Genomic DNA, 13,779 nt, shown 5'->3' with positions numbered 1-13,779 from the left:
TCACTTCCTTTAGTAATATGAATGCTATGGCCTTTGTGTTTAGGATCGATATTCATCGCAAAGATAATGCGGGTGCTGCTGAGAAACCAATAAGTATTCACTCAACACCAGAGGGGTGTTCAGCTGCTTGCAAGATGATTATGGAAATCATGCAGAAGGAAGCTCAGGATACAAAATTGTATGTACATGGAGAAACGTTTTGCATTTAGATCCTTAAAAATGTGAATTTAGTTTGCATCTGCAAAGCAGTTGGGTGTTTTATTTATTGCCATAATATCCCTCCTTTGCTTCAAAAATGTTAGTTTGTGTTATGTTTCCTCCTCTTACTTAAGAATATAGGAAAGGACAACACATGGGAAGCTGCAGCACTCTGCAGTCCATTTGATCACTCAAAAATTAATATCTCTTAATAGCCCACTACCACAAATATACAATTTTCCCTTTCAACACTCTGCCTCCCAGGGCAGTGCGGTCCATTCCACACATTGACCGCCCTCTACCTAAAGCAGTTAAATCTAAACTGTGCACCTCCCCTCTTCTAAGTTCGAGGCCATGTTCCCTGCTTCCAGAATTTGTGGAAATCTCAAGATATTTGGGGTTCAATTTATTTATTCCTCAAATAAATAGAATATGTGAATCATTTCTACCCCAGAATCTTCAACCTTCTCTTCGAGCTCAGAAGCCTTAAACGAGGTATCAGTTGCCCTTCTCTTTACCCCCAGCTTTCTCCCTGTAATCTCTATATTCTGTTAATTATAGCACCCTCTTGCTGTTGAGTCAGCTAACTAAGCATGGAATTTGGGACACTCTTGGTCTGTATGACTCCAATATACACCTTGCCGCATTTACCCAATAAGCCACAAAGACAGCTATAATAATTTAAATTTAGCAGTGTCTTAATCTGAATAGCTATAGTTTGGTATTGCTGCGAGGACTAAATGAGAATAGTAAATGATTTTGATCTTCATTAGGCAAATTAAACTAATCACCATCTGCAAAAAATTGCAAGTTGGATTAAATCTCATATTTACACAATTGCAGCACAGAAGAAATACCTTTAAAGATTTTAGCACACAACAATTTTGTTGGACGACTCATTGGGAAAGAAGGAAGAAACCTGAAAAAAATCGAGCAAGATACAGACACCAAAATCACAATTTCTCCGTAAGTTTTGGAATTCTGGACTTCAGATTTCTGTGCATTAAATTGAAGAACTTCTGACAATACATGAAATGTGTTTGTGTTGATTCTACAGCTTGCAAGACTTGACGCTTTATAATCCAGAAAGGACCATTACAATAAAAAGCAGTATTGAAGCATGTTCCAAAGCTGAAGAAGAAATTATGAAGAAAATCAGGGAATCTTATGATAATGATATGGCTGCTATGAATGTAAGTAATCAGCATATTCTTAGTGTTTATAGGCAGTGCTGTGTTTCCAGTCAAGAGTTGTACTATATAATCATTTAGGATATTTAACGGAATCATTTTCTTTCAGTAGTTCCTATAAATGGACTTTGTCCTTTTTGTTCCAGAAACTGCTGCTTTTTGGATAATCTTTGCAGAGTTCTGTGGCTTGAGGATTAGTAATTTCCCAAATTGCAGTAATCTGTATTGGATTTTATGTAATCTTGTGCTATATTACCACCTTCGCTTAATGCTGTCAGAAATCAAACTGATCAAATTTTACAAACTAAAATAACATTTACAATTAATCTATTACATAAGAACATAAGAAATAGGAGCTGGAGTAGGCCATTTGGCCCTTCGAGCCTGCTCTGCCATTCATCAAGATCATGGCTGATCTTCTACCTCAACTCCACCTTCCCGCACTATCCCCAAGTGCAGTTATGAGATTGGCATCCAAGTGATGATGAAAAATTGCCCAGGTATGTCTTACCCACAAAAAGCAAACTATTTTAGATCTAGTATTGTGCAATGAGAAAGGGTTAATTAATTACATTGTAGTAAAGGGGCCTTTAGGGAAGAGTGACCATAATATGATAGAATTTTATTTTGAGTTTGAAAGTGATTTAGTTAAATCTGAAACTCTGGTCTTCAATCTAAACAAAGCAAACTACGTAGATATGAAGGGTGAGTTGGCTAAGGTAGATTGGGAAACTACATTAAAAGGTATGATGGTAGACAAGCAATGGCTAGCATTTAAAGAATGAATACATAATTTACAACAAATGTACATTCCTTTTAAGGCACAAAAACCTCACAGGAAATGTTAAACCATGGCTAAAGATAGTACAGGAAACTTTGTTATATCCGGCACCGACGGGACCGAGCTGTTGCCGATCTGTCAAAACTGCCGGACATACAAAGTTAATGTTGAAGCATACGGAGATTTTCATCTCCGTATCTGACAACAAACACTGTTGCTTAGCAACAGCTTCAAACAGTCGGCCCATACCTTTGGAAGCGTCTCTGTAGCTTAGCAACAGCTTCAGAGAGACTTTCCAAAGCCTGACTGTGGGGGGAAAAAAAGCCACGAGAAGAAAAACAACCTAACAGAGTGGCTCCTGATTTCTGCTAGTAGATCGAGGTTTCCGGACATACAACCTCCAGATAAACCAAAGTCTCCTGTATTAGATCAAAGGAAGAGACTTCTAATGTTGTCAAAAAGAGGAGTAAGCCTGAGGATTTTAGAATTCAGCAAAGGAGGACCAAGAAATTGATAAAGAAAGGGAAAGTAGAACATGAGTAAACTGGCAAGAGACATAAAAACTGACTGTATAAGCCTCTATAGATATAAGTAAATGTGGGTCCCTGATAGGCTGAGACAGGAGAAATTATAATGGTAAATAAGCAAATGGCAGAGAAATTAAACAAATACTTTGTGTCTGTCTTCACAGAAGAAGACGCAAAAAACTTCCCGGAAATAGTGAAGAACCAATGCTCTAGCAAGAATGAGGAACTGAAAGAAATTAGTAAAAAAAAAGAAAATAGTACTGGAGAAATTAATGGGACTGAAAGACGATAAATCTCCTGGACCTGATGGCCTGCATCCTAGGGTTTTGAAAGAGGTGGCTATAGTAATAGTGGATGCATTGGTTGTCATTTTGCAAAATTCCATAGATTTTAGAACGGTTCCTCCGGATTGGAAGGTGGCAGATGTAACCCCACTATTTAAGAAAGGAGGGAAGAGAGTAGACTGGGTACTACAGACCAGTTAGCCTGACATCAGTAGTAGGGAAAATTCTAGAATCTATTATTAAGGACATGGTAACAGGGCACTTAGAAAATAATAATAGGATTGGGCAGAGTCAACATGGATTTATGAAATGGAAATCGTGTTTGACAAAATTGTTGAGGTTGTAACTAGCAGAATGGATAAGGGGGAACCACTGGATGTGGTGTATTTGGATTTTCAGAAGGCATTGATAAAGTGCCACACAAGAGGTTATTAAACAAAATTAGGGCTCATGGGATTGGGGGGGTAATGTACTAGCATAGATTGAGGATTGGTTAACGAACAGAAAACAGAGTAGGAATAAACGGGTAATTTTCGGGTTGGTAGGCTATAACTAGTGGGGTACCGCAAGGATCGGTGCTTGGGCCTCTGCTATTCACAATCTACATCAGTGATTTGGATGAGGGGACCAAATGTAGTGTATCCAAATTTGCTGCTGATACAAAGCTGGGTGGGAATGTAAGTTGTGAGGAGGATGCAAGGAGGCTTTATTTTTTTATTCACTTATGCGATCTGGGCATCGCTGGCAAGGTCAGCATTTATTGCCCATCTCTAGTTGCCCTTTAGAAGGTGGTGGTGAGCCGCCACCTTGAACCGCGCAGTCTGTGCGGTGAACGTACTCCCACAGTGCTGTTGGGTAGGGAGTTCCAGGATTTTGACCCAGCAACTATGAAGGATTGACGATATACTTCTAAGTCAGGATTGTGTGTGACTTGGAGGTGGTGGTGTTCCCATGCGCCTGCAGCCCTTGTCCTTCTAGGTGGAAGAGGTCGCAAGTTTGGGAGGAGCTGCCGAAGAAGCCTTGGCAAGTTGCTGCAGTGCATCTTGTAGATGGTACACACTGCCGCCACGGTACGCCGGTGGTGGAGGGAGCGAATGTTTAAGGTGGTGGATGGGGTGCCAATCAAACAGGCTGCTTTGTCCTGGAAGGTGTCGAGTTTCTTGCATGTTGTTGGAGTTGCACTCGTCCAGGCAAGTGCCGAGTATTCCATCACACTCCTTACTTATACCTAATAGATGGTGGAAAGGCTTTGGGGAGTCGGGAGGTGAGACACTCGCTACAGAATACCTAGCCTCTGACCTGCTCTTGTTGCCACAGTATTTATGTGGCTGGTCCAGTTAAGTTTCTGGTCAATGGTGACCCCCAGGGTGTTGGTGGGGAATTCGGCGATGGTAATGCCATTGAATGTCAAGGGGAGGTGGTTAGACTCTCGCTTGTTGGAGATGGTTATTGCCTGGCACTTGTGTAGCATGAATGTTGCCTGCCACTTATCAGCCCAAGCCTGAACGTCGTCCAGGTCTTGTTGCATGGACTGCTTCATTATCTGAGGAGTTGTGAATGGCGCTGAACGCTGTGCAGTCATCAGCGAACATCCCCATTTCTGACCTTATGTTGGAGGAAAGGTCATTGATGAAGTGGCTAAAAATGGTCGGGCTGAGGACATTGTCCTGAGGAACTCCTGCAGCGATGTCCTGGGGCTGTGATTGACCTTCAATCACCACAACCATCTCCCTTTGTGCTAGGTATGACTCCAGCCAGTGGAGCATTTTCCCCCTGATTCCCATTGACTTCAGTTTTACTAGGGCTCCTTGATATCACACTCAGTCAAATGCTGCCTTGATGTCAAGGGCAGTCACTCTCGCCTCACCTCTGGAATTCAGTTCCTTTGTCCACATTGAGGTCAGGAGCCGAGTGGTCTTGGTGGAACCTAAACGGGCATCAGTGAGCAGGTTATTGGTGACTAAGTGCCGCTTGATAGCACTGTTGATGACACCGTCCATCAATTTGCTGATGATGATCGAGAGTAGACTGAATGGTTGGTAATTTGCCAGGTTGGATTTGTCCTGCTTTTTGTGGACAAGACCTACCTGGGCAGTTTTCCACATTGTCTGATAGATGCCTGTGATGTACTGGAACAGCTTGGCTAGAGGTGCGGCTAGTTCTGGAGCTCAAGTCTTCTGCACAATAGCCGGGATGTTGTCGGGGCCCATAGCCTTTGCTGTATCCAATGCGCTCAGCCGTTTCTTGATATCAAGTGGAGTGAATTGAATTGGCTGAAGACTGGCTTCTGTGATGGTGGGGACCTCAGGAGTAGGCCGATATGGATCATCCACTCGGCACTTCTGGCTGAAGATGGTTGCAAACGTTTCAGCCTTGTCTTTTGCACTCACGTGCTGGGCTCCACCATCATTGAGGATGGGGATATTCATGGAGCAAAAAAAATGTTTTCTTGTCTGTTTTTTGTTTTTCATACAGACCCCAGCATCTGCAACATTTGACCCCTTGTGACCCCACCTCATTGTTCTTTGATGTAATGTTTTCCTGACTGACCTGTTTGGACACCAGTTACACCTTTGATTGCTGTGATTATCTCTCTGCCGAGGTGTGATAAATGGCAGTTAGAAAGATTTACCTGTAATCATCTGGCATTATTCTCTGACTATATAAGCTGTGTCTTTATGCATCTCTCCACTTCACCTGACGAAGGAGCAGCGCTCCGAAAGCTTGTGATTTCAAATAAAACTGTTGGACTATAACCTGGTGTTGTGTGACTTCTTACATTCCTCCTCCTCCTCCCGTTAGTTGTTTAATGGTCCACCACCATTCACGATTGGATGTGGCAGAACTGCAGAGCTTTGATCTGATCTGTTGATTGTGGATCGTTTAGCCCTGTCTATAGCATGCTGCTTCTGCTTTTTAAGCATGCATGAAGTCCTGTGTTACAGCTTCCCCAGCTTGGCATCTCATTTTTAGGTAGGCCTGGTGCTGCTACCGGCATGCTCTTCTACACTCCTTATTGAACCAGGGTTGGTCCCCTGGCTTGATGGTAATGGTTGTGTGTGGAATATGCTGGGCCATGAGGTTACAGATTGTGGTGGAATACAATTCTGCTGATGGCCCACAGCGCCTCATGGATGCCCAGTTTTGAGCTGCTAGATCTATTCTGAATCTATCCCATTTAGCACAGTGGTAGTGCCACTCAACACAATGGAGTGAAGACCGGACTTCATCTCCGCAATGATTGTGCGGTAGTGACTGCTACCAATGCTGTCATGGACAGATGCATCTGCGACAGGTAGATTGGTGAGGACGAGGTCAAGTAGGTTTTTCCCCTTGTGTTGGTTCTCTCACCACATGTCGCAGGTCCAGACTGGCATTTATGTCCTTCAGGACTTGGCCAGCAGTGGTGCTACCGAGCCACTCTTGGTGATGGACATTGAAGTATTGATTCATCAGCTGAGGGAGGGCAGTAGGTGGTAATCAGCAGGAGGTTTCCTTGCCCATGAGACTTCATGGAGTGCAGAGTCAATGTTGAGAACTCCCAGGGCCACTCCCTCCAGACTGTATACCACTGTGCCGCCACCCCTGGTGGTCTGTCCTGCTGGTGGGACAGGACATACCCAAGGATGGTGATGGAGGAATCTGGGACATTGGCTGAAAGGTATGATTATGTCTGTGGGACAGCTCTGCCAATTTTGGCACAAGTCCCCAGATGTTGGGGACTTTGCAGGGTTTGCCGTGTCCGTAGCTGGTGCCGAGGTCGATGTCAGGTGGTCTGTCCAATTCTTGTTTCGTAGTGGTTAGTTACAACAGTGATTTCAGGCGGCAGTTAATAGTCAACCACATTGCTGTGGGTCTGGGGTCACACATAGGTCATATTTCCTTCCCTAAAGGGCATTAGTGAACCACAATCCAATACTAGCTTTTTATTCCAGATTTATAATTAATAATTTCAATTCACCAGCTGCCGTGGTGGGATTTGAACTTGCGTCTCTGGATCATTAGTCCAGGCCTCTGGATTACTAGCCCAGTGACATTACCACTACGCTACTGTTCCCCTGGAGGATATAGACAGGCTAATGGAATATAATGTGGAGAAATGTGAAGTTATCCATTTTGGTAGGAAAAATAGAAAATCAAGAGTTTGTTAAATGGTGAGAGATTGGGAAATGTTGGTGTTCTGAGGGACTTGGGTGTCCTTGTACAAGAATCACTGAAAGTTAACATGCAGGTACAGCAATCAATTAGGAAAGCAAATGGTATGTTGGCCTTTGTTACAAGAGGATTTGAGTACAAGAGTAAAGATGTGTTACTGCAATTATATAGGGCCCTGGTGAGACCACACCTGGAGTATTGTGTACAGTTTTGGTCTCCTTGTCTAAGGCAGGATATACTTGCCATAGAAGGGGTGCAACAAAGGTTCACCAGACTGGTTCCTGGAATGTGGGGATTGTCCTATGAGGAGAGATTGCGTAGACTAGGCCTATATCATCTGGAGTTTAGAAGAATGAGAGGTGATCTTAATGAAACTTATAAAATTCTTACAAGGCGTGACAGTGTAGATGCAGGGAGGATGTTTTCCTGGCTGGGGAGTCTAGAACCAGGTGTCACCATCTCCGAATAAGGGGTTGGCCATTTAGGACTGAGAAGGAGAAATGTCTTCACTGAGTGGTGAATCTTTGGAATTCTCTACACTGGAGGGCTGTGGAGGCTCAGTCGTCGAGTATATTCAAGTCAGAGCGACAGTTTCGTTCCGCCCTCCCTCAGCTGATGAATCAAGTTTGCAGATGACACAAAGCTGGGTGGGCTTTTGTGCTGTGAGGAGGATGCTGAGAAACTCCAGTATGATTTGGACCGGTTGGGTGATTGGGCAGATGTATGGCAGATGCAGTATAATGTGGATAAATGCGAGGTTATCCACTTTGGTGGCGAAAACAGGAAGGCAGATTATTATCTGAACGGCAATAGATTGGGAGAAGGGGAAGTGCAACGAGACCTGGGTGTCCTTGTGCACCAGTCACTGAAGGTAAGCATGCAGGTGCAACAGGTGGTTAAGAAGGCGAATGGTATGTTGGCCTTCATAGCAAGAGGATTCGAGTACAGGAGCAAGGATGTCTTGCTGCAGTTGTACAGGGCCTTGGTGAGACCACACCTCGAGTATTGCGTGCAGTTTTGGTCGCCTTATCCGAGGAAGGATGTTCTTGCCATGGAGGGAGTGCAGCAAAGATTCACCAGACTGATGCCTGGGATGGCCGGAATGACGTATGAGGGGCAATTGGGTCGATTGGGCTTATATTCGCTGGAGCTTAGAAGAATGAGAGGGGATCTCATTGAAACTTTTAAAATTCTAACCGGACTAGACAGACTAGATGCAGGAAGGATGTTCCTGATGGCGGGGGAGTCCAGAACCAGGGGTCACAGTCTAAAGATAAGGGGTAAGCCATTTAGGACAGAGATGAGGAGGAATTTCTTCACCCAAAGAGTGGTGAACCTGTGGAATTCTCTACCACAGAAGGCAGTTGAGGCCAATTCATTAAATATATTCAAGAAGGAGTTAGATATATTTCTTAAGGCTAAGGGGATCAAGGGATATGGGGAGAAAGCAGGGACAGGGTACTGAATTTGGATGATCAGCCATGATCTCATTAAATGGCGGAGCAGGCTCAAGGGGCCAAATGGCCTACTCCTGCTCCTATCTTCTATGTATCTGATAGATTTTCGAATATTAAGGGATATGGGGATAGTGCAAGAAAGTAGTGAAGGTAGAAGATCAGCCATGATCTTATTGAATGGCAGAGCAGGCTCAAATGGCCTACTCCTCCTATTTCTTATGTTCTTAAATCAAAATTGGCCCGTTGCCATCATATCAGCCTCTTTCCATTCATCAGTAAAGTGATGGGTGTCAACAATAGTGCCATCAAGTGACACCTATTTATGAATAATTTGCTGTTGCTCTGTTCAGGTTCTAGCAGAACTACCTGGTTCCAGACCTCATCACCGCTTATATCCAGGTGTGTACACGGGCTGAATACCAGCAGAGCGACATGGGTAAGTGTATGGTCGAAAGTAGCCCTCACAAACCTGAGGTCAATGTGAAAACCTGCCAGTGGCTGTAATCTTAGTACCGTCGCCTGTGTGTCAGCTAAGGTACCAATTATCATAGCCCCAGGACTTCGTTACTGGAGTGCATCGGGGCAGCATCCTTGGATCAACATGCTTCAGCTGTTACATCCATCAATGCATTGTCATAAGGTCAGAAATAGGGTGGTTTGTTAATTTGTGTTCAGCTCCATTTATAACTCCTATGATAATGAAACAGTCTGCACCAGCCTATAGCAGGACCTGGACAACATCCAGACTTGGGCTGACAAGTGGCAGGTAACATTTGTGTTGCATAAATGCCAGACAATAACCATCTCCAATAAGAGAGGGATCAGCCACCTCGCCCTGACCTTCAATTGACTCCTGGTGTAAGCTGGCATATACTGCTTCATTGTTGGGAATTTGTGAATCAAGCTGAACACTGAGGTAGTCAGTGAGCAGCCCCACTCTTGACCTTTATGATGGCAGTTAGGTCATTACAACAGCTGAAGCTGGTTGAGCTGAAGACACTTCTGAGAATGTCCTGGGCTCTGCACATCCTCCGGTGTGTCGGATATGACTCCAGACACTGGAAAGTTTATTTTGACCCCCATTGACCTCTGTTTTGTTTGGGCTACTTGGTGCCACGCTTGGTTTAATGCTGATGGAGGAAGTTGCATCCACCTCGTCATTCAGCGCCTGTGTTCATGTCTGGATTAAGGTTGTGATAAGGTCTAGAGCTGAGTGGTTCTGACAGAACTTGAGCTGAGCAGGATAGGTGAGTAGGATAAGTATTTGGGTGATAAAATCTTGCGTTCAAGGAGAAATGTCAGTGCCATGGAATTAGCAAATTTTCCACTTTTGGTGTCCAGATTTGACACTGGGGCTTCTACATTACCCCATTAAATGTAATATCCAGAGCTCTCCCTACTTCGCTACTGTGACATTTTTTAATATTGCTACTCCACCTCCTTTCCCAATTTCCCTGTCCTTTCTGAAGATCCTACAGCCTACAACATTTAGTTCCCAATGATGCCCAGCTAATAGCCAAGTCTCTCTTATGGCCACTACACCATATCCTTCAGCTGAATTTGTGCTTCAAATTATTTGTTTTTTCATATCCCCCTTCTCCTGCTGTCCCTTTCCCTAAACCAAAAAATGATTCTGGTTTCAGTTCAGAATTTTTTCCCTTCACTGCCAGCACCTTTTAGCTGATAGACTTCTGCACAGCCACTGTTAATATGGGTCCAATTGGCCAACAGAAGCTGTGTTCTGTAGAGCAGAAAGAGTGCTGTTGAGTTTGCCTTTACTTTAGATTGACCACTCAATTTTACCATACAGCCAAAACTGGTGAGTTAAACCTCTGTAGTTTTGAGAATCTGACTGTTTAAATTAAATTGAGTAAATTTGTTGCTTTGCCAAAGATTCCTGATCCAATAACCATTTCATTTATAATGAGGAAGTCATTACATCTTAGATCTAGATTTAGGAACACATTTTATGATTGTGCTACTATTTGGTGAGCCTAACTTCTGTGCTGATTTATAATTATTCCATGAACCAGAACAGGACATTTTATCCTTAGGTATGGTGGTGTATCCAGCCTAAACAGACAGAATGAAGTTTCTTGCCAGTCCCAATTGGCATTCCATAACATGAAACTGACAATTCAGTACTAGTGAGGTAATTTCACTAAAGTCATAAAGATGCTGTGGTGTGGGAAATGGAGGTATCCTGTTGTAGTTTAGTGATAATGTACATGACTGGGAGAGCAAGGTTTGAAGTGTGGGCCATTTGTTCCCTTCTTCCAAGTACTGGGGACAGACAAGGTGCAAAGTGGGTAGTTAACTGGGGAAATTTTTAAGGATTTGCACTGCTTATCCAGTGGTTTTTTTTCCTGCAAATTAATCCCTGCAAATACTAACACTTCCAGGGGTCTTCTGCCTTAACTTGTGAAAGACAGAGCTAGCTATTCAAAGGAAAACAGTGCTCTTACGACAGAAAGCTTCCTTATTGATGCACAATAACAAAATAAAGATGCTACAAAGTCAAAAAAGCAGAAAGATGCACATAATATAGAATGCAGAATTCTGAAGACACTGGATTCTCAACACATGGTCTGATGGGCTTTAGGTAGGCTTGATGATGACCGTACAATCAGAAAAATGTGTTCCATTCTTTAACACAAAGCTTTGGTATTTTTAAGGAAAGCTAGCTTCTTTCCCATTAATACATTCAGTTGGTATTTAAAATTGAATAATTTGATGAGCATTATTTGTCAAAACATTTATGCCGTAACATTTTAATTTTTGCAGCTTCAAGCACATTTAATCCCTGGTCTAAACCTGAAAGCCCTAGGCTTGTTTCCTCAATCTTCACCTGTGCTGCCACCACCTTCTGTACCTCCTGCTTCTTATACTCCATTTGGGGTAAGTTTACTCGGTGATGTTTTATACCATGAGTATTGTTTTCATAGGCTGTCGCTTAATGTTTTAAACAAAGTGAAAACTGTTTTCAGATGTAACTCGGTCTTCATTACAGCTTACTGAGACAGTTCTGGTGATTTGTGCCCTTATTTTGCTTTTGTGATAGATAGTACTAGCCCCATTGCTGTGTAAGATTTTCATCCCTTGAAGGCGGGGGGGTGGGGGGCACAGGGAATATGGAGAAAGTAGTTTCTGATGTAAGTAATAAGTGTCGGCATGGACCTGTTGGGCCGAATGGCCTGCTTCTGTGCTGTAAATACTTTGGCTCAATTACAAATGTTTACAGTCATTTGAATGATGGGTAACAACCTAAGTCATGGTTTAATTCACCTGAACTGAAAATCCACAATGTGTGTGTGTGTTTTAAATGTCAGTGCACTTCATGGCATTTGAGCCATAGGATTAGTAGCACTGGTACAAACACATCTGCAGTTGATCGCTGGGAATTTTTATGCCATTGTGCTAAATAGATAGGCTCATACTTTTCTAGTTTGAAACCAAGGATGAATATTCAAGTCATTAAATAACAACAGATGAATCATGAGTGTCAAATATTTTTATAGCAATTGATGAAGTAATCTAAAGAGTGCATATCTGATTAGATTAAGGTACATAATTTTATGAGACTTGTATACATTTTACACATACAGGTGTACATGTACAGCATATTTTTACTAGTTTTTATGTTTAGTTCCCAATGAATCATCTATGGAGAAATAGATACAAATTGGTGAAAGTTCTGTTAATTCTTTTAATGTACAGATGATATGACCCAATTATTTTCCAAAATCCTATGAATACTTATTAAAAACTTAGTTTTGCTTACAGCTGTTGAATAAAGATAGATATTTGCATTTACATAGCACCTTTTATGAGGTCAATTACTTTTGAAGTTCAGTGACTGTTTTGTAGAGAAATGAGGCAGCCATCTGTGCCATCAACTTCCCACAAACTGCAATAGGATGAATGGGCAGCTAATCTATATTTTGAGGATCTTGGCCAGGACATCTGAACTGGCAGAATTGAGGATAAGTAGGAATAGGAACACCTTTTTGGAATAGATTTTGCTCTACGTGGGTTAATTTTTAAAGGTGATTTGAGCTGTACCATGAAGAATTGCTTTTTTTTTAAAAGGAACAAATGGGGTTTTTAAAGCAGCCGTCCAGGATAACCTACTTAATGGATAAGCTGACTGCTTGTCAGAGATCCAGTCTTCGATGATCCACAATTTCCTCCAGATTGGAAAGATAGTGATCAAGTTCAGGAATCCAGACTGATTTTTCTTTCACCAAAGTAATAATGCTGAGGCCAATTGCATGGCTGAATTCAGCTAAGAAACTTGGGGAATTGGTCCTGGAATCTTCCTCAGCTATATAACTCAGCAATTTTAATTTGTGAAAAATGTAACACTTTTTGAATTTGTTTAAAGCTTTATTTTGAACTTTAGAAATTTCAGTTGCTGCGGAAAAAAATGTCAATTAAAAAAAAAAAAAGTGACTGGTACTGTAAGGTGAAAGTTAACATAGCAAAATTGAATTGGAAATATTGAAATACAGTACCAGGCAAATAGCACAATGGGGAAAGGTTGACCAGAAATTCTAATTGCAGGAAGTAAGGTTTGTGGATAGAATTTTAATAAAATACTTGTCTATCTCCCACGAGTGGCACACAAGGACTAGAGACTAAAAGTGTAATCTTGGGAGAAGCAGGGATAGAGGACAGGAGATCATTGGGCCATGGTGTGCAGATGTAATATAGTCTCCCATTTGCAGGCATATATTCTGTCTTTTTATTATAGACTATTTTGAATTTATATTTACAAGTTAAATTCAAAACTTGCAACCATTTGGGAAGCTGAGAAGTAGAGTTGGAGCTTAGAGTTTCTTCAATACAGATGAGGAGCTAGATATGCAAAACTGGGATGCTGCAGGACTACCACTTGCAAGAGTGTAATTGCAGTGTGACGAGTTTTTGCTGTATATGTAGATATAGGAATTTAGAATAGGGTTAAAATTTGACACAAGCGTGTGACAAACATAACAAATAAGGTTTTTATATTTTATGAAAAAAAATTATAGATATAAGCATCACCATTTCCGACCCAATGCCAATCCAAGCAACACCATCAACCTTAATCCAAAACTAGAAAATACTAAATACTCAGGTCAGCTGGCATCTGTGCAGAGAATGGAAAAATTAAAGTTTCAAGTCTAAACCCTAACCCTTTGTTCC

The 13,779-nt window shown here is 42.1% G+C and overlaps 1 protein-coding gene across 4 annotated transcripts in view; it reads left to right on the top strand.

The window, feature by feature from the left end:
• The window catches only part of igf2bp3 (insulin-like growth factor 2 mRNA binding protein 3), a 147,255-nt gene that overhangs the window by 96,278 nt on the left and 37,198 nt on the right, over window positions 1-13,779 (top strand). For all 4 annotated transcript variants that reach the window (XM_085988470.1, XM_085988471.1, XM_085988469.1 and 1 more), the window contains exons 7-10: window positions 44-178; window positions 1,042-1,164; window positions 1,256-1,391; window positions 11,377-11,490. In XM_085988470.1, the coding sequence (XP_085844596.1) occupies window positions 44-178; window positions 1,042-1,164; window positions 1,256-1,391; window positions 11,377-11,490 (508 nt within the window). The remainder of the gene's footprint in view (window positions 1-43; window positions 179-1,041; window positions 1,165-1,255; window positions 1,392-11,376; window positions 11,491-13,779) is intronic.

Source organism: Somniosus microcephalus, chromosome 5 (assembly GCF_052327205.1).
Source record: "Somniosus microcephalus isolate GS21.2 chromosome 5, FLI_Smic_1.0, whole genome shotgun sequence".
NCBI classification, from domain to species: domain Eukaryota; kingdom Metazoa; phylum Chordata; class Chondrichthyes; order Squaliformes; family Somniosidae; genus Somniosus; species Somniosus microcephalus.
The sequence above is the reverse complement of the archived record's forward strand: the minus strand, read 5'-3'. Positions and strand labels throughout refer to the sequence as shown.